General features: G+C 38.1%; 1 protein-coding gene across 1 annotated transcript in view; it reads left to right on the forward strand.

Moving 5' to 3' along the window:
• The window catches only part of adamtsl3 (ADAMTS-like 3), a 157,300-nt gene that overhangs the window by 106,641 nt on the left and 28,586 nt on the right, over positions 1-22,073 (forward strand). Inside the window, exons 4-6 of the mRNA XM_036585860.1 lie at positions 5,444-5,571; positions 16,499-16,544; positions 20,935-21,171. Of these exons, the coding sequence (XP_036441753.1) occupies positions 5,444-5,571; positions 16,499-16,544; positions 20,935-21,171 (411 nt within the window). The remainder of the gene's footprint in view (positions 1-5,443; positions 5,572-16,498; positions 16,545-20,934; positions 21,172-22,073) is intronic.

The raw sequence follows: 22,073 nt of genomic DNA on the forward strand, positions 1-22,073 counted from the left end.
CACATTCTGAGTATCATTCAAAATCCAATTTTAATTCTTATTCACATTCTAATTTGTTTGATTCTGTTTCCGATTATGGTTTTGATTCTGATTCAGATTTTGATTCTTGATTCTGAATCTGAATATGAATCTGAATCGTAATCTGAATTGAATTCTTTGACTCCAAGTGATTCTGATTTTGATAATGATGAAAATCATAATATTGTTAATATTATGGAAAACATATATTCAGTCAAGAGCTTTTGACTGGTAGACTCTCTCTGCAGTCTTACAGATTTCGCTATCCGTTCTGTAATTGAGGTTGACTCAGAAGTGCCTTCAGCTAAGCTGCAATCAGTGACTTTACAACAACAAAGCTGCAGTGCTGGGTTTTCTCAAACACCCTATGAACTGAGAGCTTAGAGCTCCGAACCCCAGAACAAACACACAATGACATAAAGAGCTGCATTTAAAACCTTTAAATGATTTGTGTGTTTTGCAGTCGGTAAACAGTGAGATCAGAACCTCCAAACGCAGAGAATAGCTGCGTTTGGAAAACGGCACATCTGAAATTATGGAGAATCACACATGAGTGTGTAACGTCACAAACTGAACATAAACACGGTGCTAAACTGTTGTTAACAACTGCTGCTGTCCCGTCTGAGTTCCGGTCAGTTCATCTCCCTCAATGGGACAGTATGAGAGCAGACAGGGTCCAGCTTAGTTTAAGTTAGTTTAGATAATGGATATGTGTATGTTTGGGGCTGTATACTGTATTGATTCAAATCTGTTTCTTTACTGTTTGTACTGTATTGGTCATTTACTCAACATGTTTATATATCACACCTTTTATACAGTATTACATGATATAAAACAGCAAATGAGCAACATAAAATCAATAGATTAAAGAATATGAGTACAATATACATAAGTATACTGTATGAGTACATGATTCTGATTCTTTTTCTGTTTCTGGTTCTAATTCTGATTGTGGTTTGCTTTCTAATTCTGGTGATTGCTATCATTCTGTTTTGATTAGCGTTCTGATTCTGTTTTAGATTCTAATTCCAAATCTAGTTCATGCTCTAGTTTTGATCTTAATTTTGGTTCTGATTCTGATTGTGATTCACATTCTGACTTTGGTTATCATTATTGTTCTGATTTTATTGTGTTTCTAATTCAGTTTCAGATTCTAATTACAAATCCGGTTAAGGTTCTGTTTTTGTTTCTGTTTTTGGTCTTAATTCTTGTTCTGATTATGACTGTGGTTCACATTCTGACTAGTTGTCATTATTGTTCTGATTTTTTGCGTTCAGGTCTTGATTCTGGTTCTGATTCTGACTGTGGTTCACATTCTGATTATCATTCTAATTCCAGCTCTAATTCAGGTTCTGATTCTCATTCTAAATCTGATTCTGGTTCATGTTTTGGTTTTCATTCTGTTTCTGATTCTTAACTTGATTCTGGTTATGATTCTGATTCTAATTCTGATTGTGGTTCACATTCTTATTCTGGTTATCATTAGCATTCTGATTGAATTATTGGGATTCTGATTCTGTTTGAGATTCAAATTCCAAATCCAGTTTCATGTTTTGTTTGTTTCTGTTTCTGATTCTGACTGTGATTCACATTCTGATTGCCATTCTAATGCCAATTCTGATTCTCAGTCTAATTCCAGCTTTGATTCTGTTTAAGATTCTGGTCTTGATTCTGATTCACATTTTGATTCTGAATCTGAATATGAATCTGAATCTTAATCTGAAAATTAATCTAAATTTGATTCTTGGTATAGTTCTAATTCTGATCATGATTCAGATCCTGATTCTGGTTCGGGTCCTGGTTTGATTCTGATTCTAAGTGATTCTTATTCTGATTTTGATAATGTTGAAGATCCGCTGTTGGGAAAAGTTATGGTCTGCTCCTGGTCTAATATCACAAAGCTTGTGATTTGTGCTGTATTGGTCAAGGCTGGAATTTAGAGAAGCTGGTCAGAGATCAGCAGTACGGGTTGAGTCCCTGGCTGCTGTGGGGCTGGCTGGTTTCAGCGGTGTATGAGGAGCTTTCTGTTGCAGGCTTGTTTTCATTGGCAGTAACTGACGGCCTCTTTAACCAGCGCTGCTGTAGAAGGAGCTCCAGTTTCCAACATGTTCATCCAACTCAGAAACACTGCGAACACACAGCGTTACATCACACGCTATACAGAAGCTCAGATATGCATGCAAGCACAGGAAAAATACACACATACACCCATACACCTCCCTATCGCACATAAAATTTGCAGAATGAAATGAAAAATGCAAATATTCCCAGAAGAATTCTGACCACAAACAGCCCTAATCTGGAAGCCCTTCGTAAATGCTTGAGTATAAACGAGATTTTTGATGCGTCACACACTTTTCCTCTCATTATACAGAAGAAAAGGTGCGATTACAAATCTCACTGAAAGACTCCTCCTGTGTAATGGAGTTCATCATACAATATCCATCATACTGATGTATAATACAGTTTATAAACATCATCCGGATGGATTAAAGGTGCACCAAGGACAGATTAAAGGTTTACAGTGGCACCCCTGCCGTTTTATTTGCTATTCGCTAGAAACTTCAAATTTATGCTCAGATTTAGATCCAAGGACTTCATCAAAAGTCTACTGAAATGTGCTTTCAAGCTGCGTTTGCTTTCTTTGCCTCATTGTTTGTAAGCAAATTCACCAAAAATCTTTACTCAGTCACACTACAAAATTACAGTTTGCTTCTTACAAAATTGATTTGACTCAGGTGGCACCAGAGAAGAAAAGAAAAAACACTTTTTCAGTACCGTAATAGTGCCTTGTTTCCATTGTTGTTAAAGGAGCACTATACGATTCTGGAGAACGAGGTGCCAGAATGCAACTGCTGCGCCATTTAAAGTCTTTTTTCATTGCAGATTAAACGTATCAGGAAACCAGATGGAGTGCTTATAAATGCAAATCAATCCATTTGTCTCCAAATTATCAAAGTTCGTCATAAATCTTTCTCTTTGTCTTTTCGAGAGCTACTAGCTAGGCGAGATTATTGTCTGTGTTGCTATGGTAACCAGCAGTCTGCGCACCAACCTTCAGGGTTAAAGGGTGAATTAGCAGTTCTACATTAACTCCAGTGTTTAAGAGCATTTATAGTTAAAACTGTGCTGAACAATCAGCAGAGCTTTATTTTACTGCAAAGGAGGATTATTTTATTATTACCCAAAAATCTAATTCTGCTGTGGAGCCACAACAGGGCAGTAAAAGAGCCTCATGTTTCCGACCCCTGACCCATCTATTCCAACAAGTGTCTGATGCATGATTGATGCTACAAACTCTGAAGCTCACTCAAAGGTTTTGCGTACAAGGTCCATTGTTACTAATAATTTGCAAACGATGTTGATACTTGCAATTGACACACATAGCATATGTAGCTGCAAAATTTTGCTGTTAAAAGCTTGTGTGCCTGGACCTTTAGACCCAGCAGAGTGTGAGTAAATGGAGGAGAGCTGTCTTGAATGACGACGCTGGGATTTGGAGTTGGTCAGAAAGTCGAGGGAATGCCCAGCTCGTGTTCAAGGCCGTGGTTTTGAGGGCATCCAGACGTGAGGATTAGCCGCTGACGCTGAGAGAAGGAGGGGGTCAAAGCTTGTTAGAAAGTGAACTAGACTGCATAAATAATATCTGTGGATACAAATTTTCCTTCAAAGGAGAGATTTGGATGTGAGTTGTGTGGTAGGAGCTTATCCACTGCCTTGGTCCAGGAATGGGGATAAAAGACAGTGTCCAGTGGCTGGACAACAGCATATACATACTGAACAGTTTAATGAAGAAGCTCAGGGTATACAGGACAGTGCAAAAATGGAAGGATGGACAGAAACACCTGTGGATGTTTTTCAAATCTGGAGCAGCTTGATTTTCTCCTCTCTCTCAAAGATGAAAGCTTTAAGTGCTGTTTATCTGATGGGGGCAGTTTTGTTGGTCCATCACAGGGGTCAGCAATATGTGGCTGCCCTGTTGCGGCTCCACAGCAGAATTAGATTTGTAGGTAAAAATAAAATAATCCTCCTTTGCAGTAAAATAAAGCTCTGCTGATCTTTCTAACACAGTTTTAACAATAAATGCTCTTAAACGCTGGAGTTAATATAGAACTGCTAATTCATCCTTTAACCCTGAAGATCATCACAGACTGCTGGTCACCATAGCAACACAGATAACAGTCTCACCTAGCTAGTAGCTAACGAAACAGCAAAGAGAGAGATTTAAGACAAACATTGATAATCTAGAGACAAATTAACATATTTGTATTTATAATCACTCCATCTGGTTTCCTGAACCATTTAATCAACAGCGAGAAACTGTAGAACACTAAAAAGTTGCGAAACTGAAGTCAGCTCCTCGTTTGCCAGCTTCGCGTTCACATTTTTCCATTCCACCTTAAATGATGCAGCAGTTGCTTTCTGGCTCAGGCGTCATTTAAGGCGGAACGGAAAGATTCGAACAAGAAGCTGGTGAATGAGAAACAACTTCAGCCTCGTAAAAAGTCAAACATTGAGAGACATTTTACAAGAAACTGTTCTACTTTTGTGGAAAGGTTTCCTGTCGGAGATGTGAGAAAAGCAGCTATAGCCGAGCTAAAGCTTAAAGCAGAGCAAAGTACATCTGTGTTTTTGTTTATATTTTAGTCTATAGGACATTAGCACATATAAAGACATTTTTAGCCAAGATGGTAAAATATTACTACAATAAAATGGACATAAAATGTTGTGGCTCCCAAGATGGTTTAATTTTTGTGGAAAGGACAAAATGGCTCTTCTTAATATTTGGGTTGCCGACCCCTGAACTATCAGGTTTTCCAGGTGGCTGTTAGGAGTCCCATTTTCTCTATAGCTTGTATTCATTTTTTGGAAACTCTTTTTACCTATTTCCCTTTGACTTTCTTCTTCATAATCTAATCACCTCAAAAATATCACCTGAAAAATGTCTAATTTGTACTTTATCAGCTGTTTTGACTGGAAATTGATTAAATTAAGGGGCTCACTGACTTTTGCACAGTACTGTACAGAGCTTCATAACCAGACAACAGTGGTCTGAAACTGAAGAACTACAGGATGACTAGGACAAATTGGGCATCAACACATGAGCTACAGTCTCTAACTTTACAGCAAGGTGGAGCTGCAAGAGAGAGGTTTCTGATAAAGTGGCCAGTGAGTTTGCACTCTGTGTCTGACACACTCATATTGGCGCCACTCACACTACCATGTCAGTGCCACTGCTGTGTTGAGAATGGACCATCACCCAAAACATCTGGTGGTCCTGTGGTGGTCCATTAACATTGATGGGGGCTGATAAATTGACACATCTGAAGTCACGATGCACTGAAATGTAACTGAAGTAACTGTAATGGAACTGAATCATTGTGAGGTCAGAGATTTATATCTGTATTGTGTGTGTTTATTGCAGTCATCGAGAACCACACGCTCAGATGAGGAGAGGGACACAGGGTGGGATGCCTGGGGAACCTGGAGTGACTGCTCGCGCACCTGTGGGGGCGGAGCCTCCTATTCTCTCCGCCGGTGTCTGAATGGAGGGTCAGTAATCTCAACACACACACATACACACACACACACACAGTGAAACACATTTGTTTTTATAGAGCGAGGTCATATATATATATATATATATATATAGTTCCACTGCTCCACAGCCCAAAGCTGGGGGGCTTTATACCCCTTTAGCCCACGCTTGGCATTGGGCGTGGTGACCTTAGGCTCATGTGCACCTTGAATTCAATTATTATAAGTTTGTCTGGATATTTTTGGACATACAGTGTCAGCACAGAGCAGGTATTATTTGGGTGGTGGATCAACAAGGTAGGAGTGCCTAATAGAGTGGACAGCGAGTGGACACAGTGTTTAAAACCTCTCTGTCTGATCAACTCGCACCAGCGCAACACACAGTAACACACCATCACCACATCAGTGTCACTGCAGTGTTGAGAATGACCCACCAACCAAATAATACCTGCCCTGTGGTGGTCCTGTGGGGGTCCTGTCCATTGAGAGGAGGGTGAAAGGGGACCATCACACTCAACGGTGTGATAGTGTGTGATGTCATAGCCCTCTTAGCTATAGTTGGCAGTAGAGGCTCCGAGCAGACCAGAGAAAAAATAACGCCAGCGCACTTCCACAGAGAACGGAAAAAAATGACAAGAAGTCTTCCTCTTTTTCCTTTTCTTTTCTCCCTGTGTTTCACTGTCATCTCTTTCCCTCTCTCTTTATTTCTTTTATTCCTTTATCTGTCCTCTTTCTTTCTCTCTGTTTCTCACTTTCTCTCTCAATATGCTCTCTGTTACTCTCTCTCCATCTTTTTTAGCCACTCGCTGTCTTTCTCTTTCTTTCTTTTCTTTCTCTGTCTCTCTGCTCTCTTTCTCTCTTTCTCACTTTCTCTCTCTCCCTCTTTTTATCCTCTCTCCCTTTCGCTCTCTTTTTTCTTTTCTTCCTCTGTCTCTCCTCTCTTTTTCTCTCTCTGTCTCACTTTCTCTCTCTCTATGCTCTTTTACTTTCTCTCTTTTTTCACCCCCCTCTCTCTCTCTTTGGCTCTATGCCTCTATCTTTTTCTCTTTCTCTCTCCCTCTTTTTATCCATTCTGTCTCTCTCTCTCTTTCTTTTCTTCCTCTGTCTCTCCTCTCTCTTTCATCCTCTGTCTCTCTTTCTTTTTTTCTTCCTCTGTCTCTCCATTCTGTCTCTCTCTCTATTTCTTTCTTTTCTTCCTCTGTCTCTCCTCTCTCTTTTTTCATCCTCTCTTTCGTTTTTTTCTTCCTCTGTCTCTCCTTTCTCTTTCTTTCTCACTTTCTCTCTCTCTCTCTCTCTATGCTCTTATACTTTCTCTCTCTCTCTCCTTTTTCATCCTCTCTCTCTCTCTCTCCCTCTCTCTCTCTCTCTCTCTCTTTCTCCTCAAGGCTGAGAAAATAGACTTTGTTAATTATGCATTTTTGATAACGTGCTTGTTTCACGATGCCAAATCCACCAGTGACAAAAATACATTAATTATGTGCATAATTTACAATGCATTACAGAGAAACCTCATTAAAACTGGAGGAGAGGGAGTCATTGCTGAATCTTTGGAAATTTTGAAGTGGGTTTCCTTTACATGATATTTTTAGTTGCTGCTCATGTCCCTTACTGAACTGTTATTGCTGCGGATCAAATCACAATGTTTAAAAATATGAAGTTTGGTTATACCTCTGGGTGGAGAACCTGTGGTGGAAGCAGCTCATTTTAAGAGAGCAGACTGAACCAGAACACTGACAGTATTGGGAAAATTGTGTTTGTACAGAACATACAGAAATTACAGAATGGATTAGATTGAAGGTTCTGTAAGTAATATTAAGCCCAGTGAGGAAAAGTGAAGGCACAGCACTGTTCGCTCAGTGCTACTTCACATAATACATAGCTAATTGCATAAAATTTAGCAATACTGTAGCAGATAAATAAACAATACTTATTGCTTTGGATCAAAATGTCACACCATATTATGGGATCGTTCCACCATATTGGCAGGGTGTGTTCTTCATTTATATATGCTGAAACAGGGCAAGAGCTAAAAGAGATATGTTTAACTGTCCTTTTCAGGCTCATCATGCTCAAATTTTAATCAAATCATAGAAACAATCAAACATTTCTGCTGGTTCCTGGTGGTCTCCAGTAGTCAGTCATGATATTTTATGCTTTCCTTGTGGGTTGATATCACAGTGTAAAGGGATCTAATGGTTTACCAGGTGTTCTAAGACTGATTCCAGGGGCATTTGGCAGTTTTAATGGTCTTTTTTAATGCAGGGCATCCTGGTAATTGAAAAGTGATGGACCTGAGAAGAGCAGTGCACTAGGACCAGAAGAGTTGGTCCCACTTTGTATTAAGTGTCTCTAATAACTGTATAGTTACACATGAATAACACATGCAACAACACTAACGATTTATGATTTAGCCAATGTTACAGGTGGATTACAGAAGTATAGCCTATGTAATTACACATGTGTATCACCTTTAGCTTTGCCTTGTGTAATTACACAAGTGTATCTTTTTGATACACTACAAATCAGATGTCTTTTCCAGCAGTTAAAGTATGGTTTACATTGCATAATTACTGTATTATAACTGTGTTGTAACATGGTAACCTAACGACATCACATATTAATACCATTCTGTAATTACACTGTACCTACATAACAACTTCACAGGAACTTTCCGGTAGTGCAGTGTTAAAGTTACGCTCTATAATAAGTGGACGGTTTCTGTGTAGTTGCTACATAGGTACAGTGTAATAATGGAGTGGTAATATAGACATTGCTTTGGGGTTAATGCAACACTTAACTGATGTCATAAAATGTACATGTTAAGATAAGTGGACGTCTGCTGTACTGTCACGTTACAGAATGGTTTAAAGTTGAAACTGGTTACAATGTCACAGCACTAGCAACATAAACACTAACTACATGTTAGGAAAACTGGCAGATACAGTGTAAATAATGTCTTAATGTAAGTTATTACATACTTCCTTGTTTATACATGTGTAATTACATAATGTGTATTTCTGTGTTCCATTTGTAAGAGTGACTCAATCATTAGTAGTTACATTGTTGTTGCATATGTTGTTCACATGTAACTACACAGTTATTAGAGACACTTAATATAAAGTGGGACCTTGTGAATACTTAAAGGTGCATAATAACTGAGTATTTTATATTTCATCACAAGATCACTGAAATCTTCCTGTTTTCCAGTATAATGTTGAAATAACTCTCTTGGGATTAGCAGCATTAGTCTCACAGAAGCGGGGTATTTGTTTTTGTGACGTAAAGCTATAATTAAACCTTTTTTATTCGAATGTTTCTTTAATGATTGAGCTTTACTGATTAGCTTGAAATAGTGCCTTTATGAAAAGCTGTTATTGTGAAGTTACAGGCCTTTCTTGCTGGTGGTGATGAAATATTGGCACTCACTTCTCTTTTCCGTGCTTTTGCAGTGAATTTTAGCGTAGTATTATGGCCCAAAAAAGAAGTGTTAGCGCTCCATCTCTTCCAGCTCAGATGAGAGACACACATCATTTGCGCTGGGCTACTTGCAGTGAAGGAGCCTAATTGGCCGGATGTGCTTCAGAATCAGAAATGGTCCAATTACGCTGTGTTTTGGGTCTCATTAGAAGCGCGCTCGCTGCCCGCCCGTCAGATCGGAATCAGTGTTTCTGAATTGAATGCTTCCTGCGTGCAGAGATGTGTTCTCTGTGGGGGTTTCGGGTTTCTTATGAGTCACAGATGTGTCTAATGTCAGATTTTCCTCCTCGGCCCCTCACCGAGCCCCTCCAACACAGACATTAGTGTTGCTCAGCAAGCTTTTCTCAATGGCTTTAATGTGACTGAAGCGTCTTACACCTACAGACATCGTGATTTAACTTCTGAAAGTGGATTAATGTAACTTATACTACATATAAACCTTAGAAGTCCAGAGTTAATATTGTCATTTTGGTAAACATTCAATTCATATTACTGTTTAAAAGAGTTTCTCTCACTCTTTTTTTAATTAAAGACATTTGAAGTTTATTTGTATAGCACCTTTCAAAATAAACAGGTGCAATTCAAAGTGCTTTACACAAGCGCAGAAAAAAACAGCATTAGATATTAAGGTCATGCTTTATTTTGAGTGGTGCTTTTTGCATGAAAACACTCAACAGACTCAACAGTAACATCAGCAACTCATCAATGATGTAGCAGCAGTAGATTATTAAGAGATTTTTAACTAACTGTGTAAATAAATGTGTTTATAATCTGCTGAATTCAGTTGTTTTTCACTTTATTTGGAGTCCAAGTTCAGATCTGTAGATGTTTAACCTGAGAGGAACTGAACATTAACAGGTTTAATAAAGACCATCATCATCCTCAACAAGCAGTTACAGACACACTGACACCATTCTGTACCTGGAGCTTCAATGGATTAGGGTTTGATTTAGGCTAGAGTTAGGGTTAGGTTTTGGGTTGAGGTTAAGGTTAGGGTTAGGATTAGGGCCAGGGTGAGGGTTAGGATTAGGTTGATGTTAAGGATTAGGGCCAGGGTGAGGGTTAGGATGGGTTTTGGGTTGAAGTTAAGGATTAGGCCAAGGGTGAGGGTTAGGTTTAGGTTTTGAGTTGAGGTTAAGGTTAAGGTAAAGGTCAGGATCAGAGCCAGTGTAAAGGCTAGGATTAGGTTTTGGGGTTGAGATTAAAGTTAGGGTTAGGATTTGGTTCTGGGTTGAGGTTAAGGTTAGGGTTAGGATTAGATTCTGGGTTGAGGTTAAGGTTAAGGTTAGGATTAGGGTTACGCCAGGGTTACGGTTAGACGTAACATATAAAGTCTACTTCATGTAATAAATCAATAATGCATCTACTTAATGTAAGTAATGTATCAACAGAACGTCTTCAAGATATTTACTTCAATGTATTCAGATGCGTCACTACAGCTACTTCACTGATATGATGTTGATGTGTTACTGATAATCTGTTAAGAGTTTATAAACCATCTACAAAGCAACACTCAAAATAAAGCATTACTGATAATAATAAAGCTTGTGACATCCAGAGCTCTAGCACCTCAGAAAGGCTTTTGCAAAGGCATAATTGAAAGAAAGTAGAAAGTAATAAAAACACAAAGAAGAATTTTGAAAAATAGGGAGGCTTAAATATTTACAAAAGTGCAATTGTGCTCATACACTCTTTAAAAACATGGTTCTTCAAGGGTTCTTTAGTAAAGACAATATAGAAGACAATGGTTCTATATAGAACCATGAACCCTCAAAGAACCCTTTGAGGGTTCTCTACATTGTGAAAGAGTTCTTCAGGTTGATGGAGAATGTGCTGTAGATATCTATATAGAGTCAACTACAGCACATTCTCCTTCAATCTGAAGAACGATTTAATGCTGCAAAGATTCATGAAAAGGGTTCTTTGAGTGTTCATGGTTCTATATAGATCCTATTTCTTTACTAAAGAACCCTTGAAGAACCAACACTTTTTAGTAATTTCTAGCGTCCTAAATGAGGAAGAGGACCAAAATTTGCTGCTTTCAACCATTGAATAGCAGCCGTGACTGAACAAAATTTTTACTTTGAAGTGATACCAACCTCTGAGCTGTTAATCAATCCTTGGGATACCCATCCTATCAAATTTTTAAAACCTCCAAAGAGTTGATAAAGCTGGGGAGATGTCATAATAATCCAATTTAAAACAAATATAATAACAAGTAAAATAAGGTATTAGTGCAGTGAAAATCAATGGAAGATAAATAGCAACTAAAATAAGGAACTAAGCGCAGTGTTAAAGGCTAAGGCACAGGAAAATAAGAATGTTTTCAATCTGGACTTAAAGATGGCTGTATTTGCACTGCTACAAAATAGTATCTTGTCAAGTAAAAATGTCTTAAATCTAGTTACTTAATTTTATTACGTAAAATTAACTCACTATATTGGCAGATCATTTTGCTTGTTTTAAGAAATGTGCTTGAAACCAGAAGAATTATCTGCCAGTATAGTGACACAATTTTTTTTTGATAATATTACTTAAAACAGGTAAAAATATCTAGAAATAAACTTAAGAAATAAAATCTTAAGGGTACGACCATCTCAAAATAAGAAATATTAGATAGATCAATTAGAATTAAGATGCTATTTTTTGCCATGTGGAGCATATCTGACCTTGTCTGAGAGTTTGTTCCAGCATTTGGCAGCATAGTGACTGAATGCTGCATGACCCTGTTTGGTTCTGATTCTGGGCTGTACTAACTGACCCGTCGAGAGTGATCAGAGAGGCCTGTTGGGTTTGTATACTTCAAGCAGATCAGCAGTATATTTTGGTGCAAGGCCATTCAGAGATTTATATACAATTAGACACACTTTAAAGTCTATTCTGTACTTAGGTGATAGCCAGTGCAGTAACTTGAGGACTGGAGTGATGTGCTTGGATTTCTTAGTTCTCCTAAGCATTCTAGAAGCTGCATTTTGAATAAGCTGTAGCTTAGATGTAGCTGTGTGTGGTTTTGGGAAGATTGGTAAAGAGACAGTAGTCAGAAGTCCAGCCAGCTGGAGATAAATGCGTGAGTTTTATAGGTCTTGTTGTGACGAGAAATTTTTAAACTTTGATATGTTCTTGAGATGGTATGCAAAAAGTTTCCAAATGTCCCATTCACTGTCCAGCTCATTCAGTCCATACACAGAAACTAAACTGTAAAAACAGCTTGATTTGAATTCACTGTTTCTGTGATGTCACTGGAACTGACTCATTTACATATATCCACCTATGTGGGCTACAGCCGTTTAGCTCCACCCATTCACACTGAAGTTATAAGGAGTGTTTCAGCTCAGTGCATTTTGAATCAGGCAGCCAATCAGAACAGAGCTCATTTTACATATGTCAGTTGTTAAGGCACAGTAACAAAACCGTCCTGTTTAATTGTAAGGGTTAAGGAGAGGCTGGACAATGGTCATGTAAAATGAAATTATGACCATTCTTGTTACATAAAACCACATAAATGTTATAAGTGGAAGTCAAAAAAAAAAAAAAATCCAGAATAAACGTAGCATATAGACTCTTTAAATGTAATGACATAATTACGTCATAATTGTATATTTACATAATGATTTATATTCCCATTCAATTTACATCCTGTATCGGCAGGTTCAAACCTTGTTTGTTTCATTCAATAACTTCTTCAAATTCAAATCATAATATATAATATCCACTCTTCTACTTTCCACACAGTTTCTCCGCTTACTACACTGAAATGAAATAATCTGTATATACTTATATTTTATGTACCAAAAACAGTCATAATTCATTTTCCAATCTCTCTTTATTCTTTAGAATTAAACAGACTGTTTTTGGACCTGTGCCTTTAAAACTGATATATGTAAATGACCTCTGTTCTGATTGGCTGTCTTGTATTGTGCCTCCGTAAAGAACTGTGGAGTGAATGGCACATTTTGAAACTTCAACAATTCGCTACATCAAACTATTTTCATGATATGGGCCCTTTCTCCACTTCTGAAATATGAGGTATTAAATGCATATATATAAATATATATATAGATGAATTTATACATTTATATATACAAGTCGGGTTTATATTGTTGGACAGTAACAGTGATTACACACAGTGATGAACAGTAGTGCAACATGCTTTAGTTATTACTGGCTTTAACTGTGACTTTTTTAACACTGAATCGGGTCCATACTGCACTGTGAAAGTGCTAATATTGTTGTGTAAAGTCACGTCTTTGCTATTATGGCCTGAGGAAAACAGCACTGATGCTGATCCTAAGATAATATCACTGCACATTGCAGATAAGACCAAGAGATAATGCATCTGCTCCTCCAGGGCTCGGTAGCAGGTTAGCAGCTCGCTAGTTTGAGGCCCAGGTTGTGTTTTGATTATGTCCCACTGATTAGAGGAGAATCTGGAAACTATTCTGTGGTTGATTTTGTGGTTTGCAAACGAAGTGGCTCGTACTGATTGATAGCATTAAAGCAGCGTCACTCTCTCTCGTCGAGTCAGTCCGGTTTGGAGAATGGAAACAGAAAATGTCAGGTGTTCTGTAGAGGCTTGTGCTGTATTAACCCATAAGATATAACTGCATGTAACCAGAAATGCATACAAAACCTTAATTTTGTACACTTTCAAAGTGATTTTGTTGCATGATTTCCTCCAAAATACTTAGCTGTGCTGTTGCTTTTTACAAACTCAATTCCAAAAAAGTTGGGACAGACAGTAAAATGCCAATAAAAACAGAAAGCAGTATATTATAAACCGACTTTGACCTGTATTTGAACAAAAACAGCAAAAAACAAGATGTGTAATGTTTCATCCTATCGACTTTGTTTTTTGTAAATATTTGGTTACTCTGAAATGGCATCTGCAACACAGGGGCAATTAAAGACTAGGAACATTGTGAAACATTCAAAAACATCTTAAACAGGTATACAGATACAATTATGCTTGGACATAAAAGTATCCAATAAAGGTTTAGTCCTTTATAAGCAAGGACGAGTCGATTTTTGCCATTTTGCACAAAATACATCAGCGAAAAATCCAGAAGAAAAACAATGTGAACAAGCAAATGCAAGGATGGGTATTGAATCCTCTACAGTACGTAATATCCTCAAAAATTCAGGGAACCTGGAAAAAGCTCGGTGTGTAAATCACTGGTTCTTTTTTTTATTAGCATTTCACACACTATCCCAACCTTTTTGGAATTGAGCTTGTAAAAGAACAGTTCAAAAAGCAAATGTTGCTAACAGTGATGGCCAATAACGCGGAATTAGCATTATCCTAACAGGTGGCTATAACTTGCAGCAAATTTGGTCAAGCATTTGCTTTAAACTGGAGCTGGAATATATAGTTTATTTTTCTCTCTTATTTATAACAATCAATGAAAATGGATGGCCACTAATTAGCATTATGCAAATGACAGCATGCTAACTCAAGTCTACTAACAGCTATTGTTGTTAGCCATATTTGCTTATTTGGTTGAGCTTTTAGTTTAAATTGATAGAAATATTGTCCACTTGTAGTTGCTAAAAATGAGGGAAAACCATTAGTGACCAGTTAGTGTTACGTAAGTGACATCATGCTGACATCATGCTTGTTTTACAACATGGCTAATTACTTTAAATTGAAGCAGTGTCCATGTAGTGATGTTAGCATATTTTGTGAAGTTATTCTTTCAAATTGAAATGAAAAGGTGTGGTGTTCATTTGCCAACAATGAAGGAAAGAAAATAGAGACCAGTTAGCGCTTTGCAAATTACTAACAGGTGGCTAACATTTACTGCAGCAATATTAGAGATCAGGCTATTATGTGAAATTAAGGCTCAGGTCTATTATATGCTGTTCATTTCTAATTACTAACAGTGAGTGAAAGCTAATAGCAAGTAACATTTATTTGGCTACTAGATTTCATTATAGCCATATTAGCATCCTGTAAATTGAGGTGAGCAAGTTTATTGTTTTTACTCTCACTCTTATTGCTAACAGTGACTGAAAGTGAATGGCCACAAATTAGCATCATGACATCTGGCTAACTCATGTCTACTAGTTTTCATTTTTAGCCATATTAGCATACCTCATCAGTTTGTTCTTTTTAATTTGCAGCTATGAAATATGTTGTTTATTTAACAACAAAGGAAAGCTGGTAGTGACCCGTTAGCATTATGCAGGAGACATCAGGTATCTTCTTTGTTAGCCATGTTAGCATATTTAACTAGTCCTGTAAATTGAGGTGAGGAAATGTAATAATCTCAAACGACTCCCTGCTCCCTAAATAGTGCACTACATAGGGATTTAAATACTGGATCCTGCAAAAAATGGTGCAAAATATAACTAAAAATAGTAATCTGGGACTCCGTCCCAACCACACTTGATAAATGGAGCACTATTTGGCTGTAGAGGCTAGAATTTCTCCACTTTCTTAACTTAACTATTTAGGGAGAACGGAGCCATTTGGGATTCAGTCTGAGTTTGATGCTACTTCTGACTGAAACATGAACATTTAAAGTGTGTAAGACATTCAAGTGACATTTTTTAGACTTTTATACTGCCATTTTACAGTTAATCATACTTTAAGTACTTTAATTCAAGCAGGTGATATTAATGATGGAGTTGTTTAGGTTGTTAGCTATCTTTTAGCCTGTTGGCTAGCTGACCAGCCTAGTTCTAGTTAAGAACATAAGTCACCAGCCCCTCAGTTCAAACAAAAAATGGGTTCTTACTTCATCAATATACTCTGTGGTCCATTCAGTTTTAATCCTAAAAGGGAATGAATTGAAGTTAGTAGCCACCAACTAACATTAGGCATGTAACATCATGCAATCAGGTGGCTACTAGCCTCCATTCATTGTCAGCCATGTCAGTGTACTTGGTTTTTTCCCCCTCTTTCTTCTCCCTCTGCTGTTTCTCTCTCTTCACATCAGAGTTTTTCACATTCTTGACTCCACATCAAGGGGACTTTTGCGAGTGCCACAGGCTGGGAGTTGATGAGAAGAGCCTGAGTTAGTTTGGCACATCTGAAGCGAAACCCTGTCAGTTTCACAGCGTTACGCAAGCTCTGTTGTCTTCGTCTGAGTGCCTCTGTTAGCCTGAGATTAGAAGGGAAGCTTGGCAGCCTGAGCTGCGGGACAGGTGTGCCGTCGTACCTTTGAGCTGTTTGAAGAAGCCGTGCTGTCTGTGGCCCAACAAACGCTGCTGAATTTCTGGGTGGAGTTTTTATTGGTTAAAGCATGTTTTCCTGTACAGGCACGAGCAAATAAACAAATTTGAGTAAACCAGCAAGCAAGCAAAACATCTGACAGTTTTAGAGACAAAATTTAAATAAAAAGCACAGATCTGATTTAATCAGGTTTGAACCTTTTCCTGACAGCAGAGCATTTACAAAGTGAATCCACCAGCTGGGATACAATTATCAACAATATAATACTTTGAAAGGCCTGATCTTTTGCAGGAATTGTGAGGGGAGGAACATCCGTTACAGAACGTGCAGCAACACAGTAAGTCAATATCAAACTATTCAAATGTGTTTATTGTTTTATGATTTAAAATGATTATTCAGCTATAAATTAAATGTACAAACCTTTTTACAAGGTTCTGCACTGGGGCTACAAAACTGGATATAACTATGCAATAATTTTTAAAACATTTTAAAAGATTTATATTGATATATATATATATATATATATATATATATATATATATATCAATAAATTTGTCTAGACCAATATAGCACTATGCTAACAGGTGGTGACTAATTTTTAAGCTTTCTTAGCCAAATTAGCTTATTGGGTGAAGATATTGCTTTAAATTAGGTCAGAAAGTTGTTAACAGTGACTGAAACTGAATTAGCCATTAATCAACATTGACATCATGCTACCTCATGCCTTCTATTTGTTGTTAGCCATATTAGCATATTTTGTCAAGCTATTTCTTTAGCTTACAGGTAGTGAAGTCATATACCAAGCCAATAAGCATCATGTTAACTGTATGCCTATATCATCACTTACCTTAAATAGTGATGAGAAGTAAATAGATGTTTCTAATAAAGTGGCCAGTGAGTGGAAGCACAAGGTAGGTGTTTCTAATAAAGTGGCCAGTGAGTAGAAGCACAAGGTAGGTGTTTCTAATAATATGGCCAGTGAGTGGAAGAACAAGGTTGGTGTTTCTAATAAAGTGGTCAGTTAATGGAAATACAGGGTAGGTGGTTCTAATAAAGTGGCCAGTTAGTAGAAGCACAAGGCAGGTGTTTCTAATAATATGGCAAGTGAATAGAAGCACAAGGTTGGTGTTTCTAATAAAGTGGCCAGTTAGTGGAAGCTCAAGGTAGGTGTTTCTAATAATATGGCCAGTGAGTGGAAGAACAAGGTTGGTGTTTCTAATAAAGTGGTCAGTTAATGGAAATACAAGGTAGGTGGTTCTAATAAAGTGGCCAGTTAGTAGAAGCACAAGGCAGGTGTTTCTAATAAAGTGGCCAGTGAATAGAAGCACAAGGTTGGTGTTTCTAATAAAGTGGCCAGTGAATAGAAGCACAAGGTTGGTGTTTCTAATAAAGTGGTCAGTTAATGGAAATACAAGGTAGGTGGTTCTAATAAAGTGGCCAGTTAGTAGAAGCACAAGGCAGGTGTTTCTAATAAAGTGGCCAGTGAATAGAAGCACAAGGTTGGTGTTTCTAATAAAGTGGCCAGTTAGTGGAAGCTCAAGGTAGGTGTTTCTAATAATATGGCCAGTGAGTGGAAGAACAAGGTTGGTGTTTCTAATAAAGTGGTCAGTTAATGGAAATACAAGGTAGGTGGTTCTAATAAAGTGGCCAGTTAGTAGAAGCACAAGGCAGGTGTTTCTAATAAAGTGGCCAGTGAATAGAAGCACAAGGTTGGTGTTTCTAATAAAATGGCCAGTGAATAGAAGCACAAGGTTGGTGTTTCTAATAAAGTGGTCAGTTAATGGAAATACAAGGTAGGTGGTTCTAATAAAGTGGCCAGTTAGTAGAAGCACAAGGCAGGTGTTTCTAATAAAGTGGCCAGTGAATAGAAGCACAAGGTTGGAGTTTCTAATAAAGTGGCCAGTGAATAGAAGCACAAGGTTGGTGTTTCTAATAAAGTGGCCAGTTAGTGGAAGCTCAAGGTAGGTGTTTCTAATAAAGTGGCCAGTGAGTGGAAGCACAAGGTAGGTGTTTCTAATAAAGTGGCCAGTTAGTGGAAGCACAACATTGGTGATTCTAATAAAGTGGCCAGTTAGTGGAAGTGCAAGGCAGGTGTTTCTAATAAAGTGGCCAGTGAGTGGAAGCACAAGGTAGGTGTTTCTAATAAAGTGGCCAGTTAGTGGAAGCACAACATTGGTGATTCTAATAAAGTGGCCAGTTAGTGGAAGTGCAAGGCAGGTGTTTCTAATAAAGTGGCCAGTGATTTGAAGTAGGGCCATATTCAATAAGGATATACAGGACGTAAAACATGTAATTTTGCGTACGACTGTAGATTCATATTCATGTGTTTGCTTGCTCAAAGTAGAAGTTGGTATTAAAGGGTTATTAAAGACATAAATGCATGATTTATAATGATTCCTGTTTTAGTTTTCACTTCAGAACATCTCAGGAGAAATGAAGCTTCGCTGCACACTTCCTCAATAAAAAGAAAGAGAGCCAAGATACGAAAAAACATCTCATAGCATTTTTACCAAACCTGCTGGCAGATTTCTCCCCACATGAGCTCTGATACTGGCTGGCAGGACGTTCATACATGCAGCTGGTGAGATGGAGCTCAGTACGGCTCTGCTAGGGCCTTTAAAGACCATCTGATTTATCGGTTATATTCTCCTTCTTCTGCTACTGTACAATATGTCACCCACAACTAGCCTGAGCTAGCCAGAAATAGAACCGAGTGCAGCATTCTCATCCAAGTTTTTCTTCTAAGGTTGTGGTCAAGCATCTGGTAAAGTCCCCCTGTCCTGTCCCTTTCAACAGCAGAGGGAAAAGCCAGGTTTTCCAGCTCGTGTGACGTCCATTGCGGACGTAGCCTCGCTACATCTTCATCAGGCCATTTCTGAAGAAGCCATCTGTCCTTCTCAGTTCATTTTAATCAGTGGCCTGTTTTTCCACCATTGAAGTGGTTTCGTCTGAGCCCACATTAGCCCTGGTTGGGGCCAGTTGGGAAAACGTCCCTGCATAATGTCCATAGCGCTTCTGTCAGAATGATGGATGTTGAGAGAGGTTCTTCTGTGTCAGGCTTCATAATTGGCATTGATGGAGTTAGCTTCTGAGCTTGGAGGCGCACGACTATTTATTTCTCTTTCTGACCCCTTAGATCAAGCCGTGTCATGTTGAATTAAGGCTGTTTCTCGAAGTTGCCTCAATCATGTGCATCTTCCGGGCGGAGCAAGTGGGAGGCTGTTTTTAGAAGAGTTTTGGAGTGATGATCAAAAATAAAAGCCCTGGAAAACAGAGTGGATTGGGCAGAGATGTGTCGTTAGCAATCCTTTCCTCTGTCTTTCTACTGGGCTGGGCTGGTTGGAAATGCAATTCAAGCTGACAGAAGTGAAAGGGCATTCTTAAAAATGTGTGAGGTTACAAACAGGAACCTTCAAAGTTGAAGGTTATCTGGTTCAGAGCCTTTTATTAATTATTAACGTGCACTTTCTCTGACTTTTTCACAGAGAATATTTTGTTCAGAGCATTTGAGAGAATTTATTATCCGTGTCTGCTGTGTTAAAGGGATAGCTGCACAAAAAATACCTGTTTAGTTTTACCCTGAAGCTATCAGGCTAACGTAATTAAGAAGTAATGGAAGCTTACACCCCACCAATTAGCATTGTGCAAACTGTAGGCCTAAATCATCAGACACCATGTTGAGTTGTTTATAGACTTGTTTATGTGGTTCCTGATAAGCTAAAAGGTAAATTGGGCAAAGAAGCCCACCCAGATACCTAGACATCTCCCCACTCATATTTTCTCTCCTGAAAAGTAAACTGAATGGCTGTGGTTTAATTAATTATACAATTTCACCTGCATCACAGCATTTCTCTAATTTATTCCCCCACAAACCTTTTTTGGGTCACATTTCACATTTTTTGTTAGATAATAGTGATCTATGTATATATTTGAAGTCATACAAGAAAATTGTCAAAAATATATTATTATGATTATTTTCATTTAACCTGAAAGAGAAAAAGTTAGTTTTACACCCCCCCCACCGCCTCCCAGACAGCACTACTCTACAATACTACACTCTTAAAAAAGATGGTGCTTCAAGGGTTCTTTAGTGGAGAAAAATGGTTCTATATAGAATCACGAACACTCAAAGAACCCTTTACATGAGTAAAGGGTTCTTTGCATTGTCAAAGGGTTCTTCAGACTGATGGAGAATGTGCATGAATGTGCTATAGATGGATGTATATCGAACCTTTTTTGAGAAGGGTTCTAAATATCACCCAAAAGTGTTCTTCTATTGTTACAAACCTGACAATGTAACAATAGAAGAACCCTTTTGGGTGCTATATAGAACCATCTACAGCACATTCTCCATCTAAAGAAACTTTCATGATGAAAAGGGTTCTTTGAGTGTTCATGGTTCTATATAGAACCATTTTTTTTGCTAAATAACTGTTAAAGAGACCATCTTTTTAAGAGTGTACTCAAAAATATTATTCACATCAGACAGTTGTTGATTGTATTCTGGCTATTTAGCATTAGATAACGAAGTGGCTATTAGCTTCTATTACTAGTTAGCTACATTAGCTTGTAGCTCCAGTGCAAATCTAAAGAAGCAAGCGTGTCTTGGCTGATTGGCTAAATTTGGGGTATGGGGGTGGGGTTGTGTAAATTGGTAGACAGATCCTTTAAGGTTAATCTAATCTAACAGGTCATTCATCTAACACCTTGCTTGTTCTTCCAATCAGGACTGCCCTGCCGAGTCAGGTGACTTCAGAGCTCAGCAGTGCTCTGCCCACAATGACATCAAATACCAGGGACAGACATACGAGTGGATTCCGGTCAGTTATGACCCTGTCTCGCCGTGCGCTCTGAGGTGCCAGGCCCGGGGCAAAACTCTGGCAGTGGAACTCGCGCCAAAAGTGCTGGACGGCACTCGATGCAAAGCAGACTCGCTGGACATGTGCATTAATGGCATTTGCCAGGTGAGTCCAGCTCTCCTGTATCTCTGGTCATATAACTAAGTCTGTGCTGAGGTGGACATTGAAATTACAACCAGTAGAACTGAGGAGAAGTGTTGTGCTTAAACACAAGTATTAAACATAACAAGTAGAACACAAACATACATGTAATCAGGTGAGTCCAAACGTGTGTCTAGTACTGTAGGTCTGCCCAGGATCATTTATTAGTAGCACTTATTTTCCTAGTTTTCCTATTTTGGCCATTCAAACCATCTGAAGAGGTGCAGGCTGAAGCCCAGCTGCAGTGCACTGTTGCTATGACACCGAGAGTAGAGTCTTTGTGTTCAAACACAGCTTTTAAATGGCTTTTCATTGATGTTTCATTGATGGCTTTCTTGATGAAACAAAAGTTATTTCCAACTATTTCCAGCAAAGCTTTGAATTTGTTTATCACCAAAGTGCATCAAGTCTGAGGTATTATTTACACTTCTTGTTTAAGCTTTGTTTATTGAGTTTAGGTACTTGAAACATCAGATGCAATTGTATAGAAGAAGAATAAAGAGACAAAGAATAAGCAAATTAGTATATAAACATGTATGCATGAAACATAGTACTACAAATAACTTTAAATAACCCAAAGACAGAAATAAAAAATTATATATATACATACAATCTACAAACGGTTTTTTAATGATCATCCATTATCAACTGTGTGAAAAAGTTACTCAGTCAGCCAAATTTAGTTGATAACTGAGCTCAATTAAATTAGACACACTTAGGCTTGATTACTGCCAGCCCTCTTTATTATAAACTTCTTTTAAACAGAATCTTTCCAGCACTTTGAGGTAGGCAAACATCCAGCACACTATAATGCAATCTAAAGAAATTCTTGAAGAGATGAGGAAAAAAGTTATTGAAATATATCA

This window comes from Colossoma macropomum, unplaced genomic scaffold (genome assembly GCF_904425465.1).
Source record: "Colossoma macropomum unplaced genomic scaffold, Colossoma_macropomum, whole genome shotgun sequence".
Lineage (NCBI taxonomy): Eukaryota > Metazoa > Chordata > Actinopteri > Characiformes > Serrasalmidae > Colossoma > Colossoma macropomum.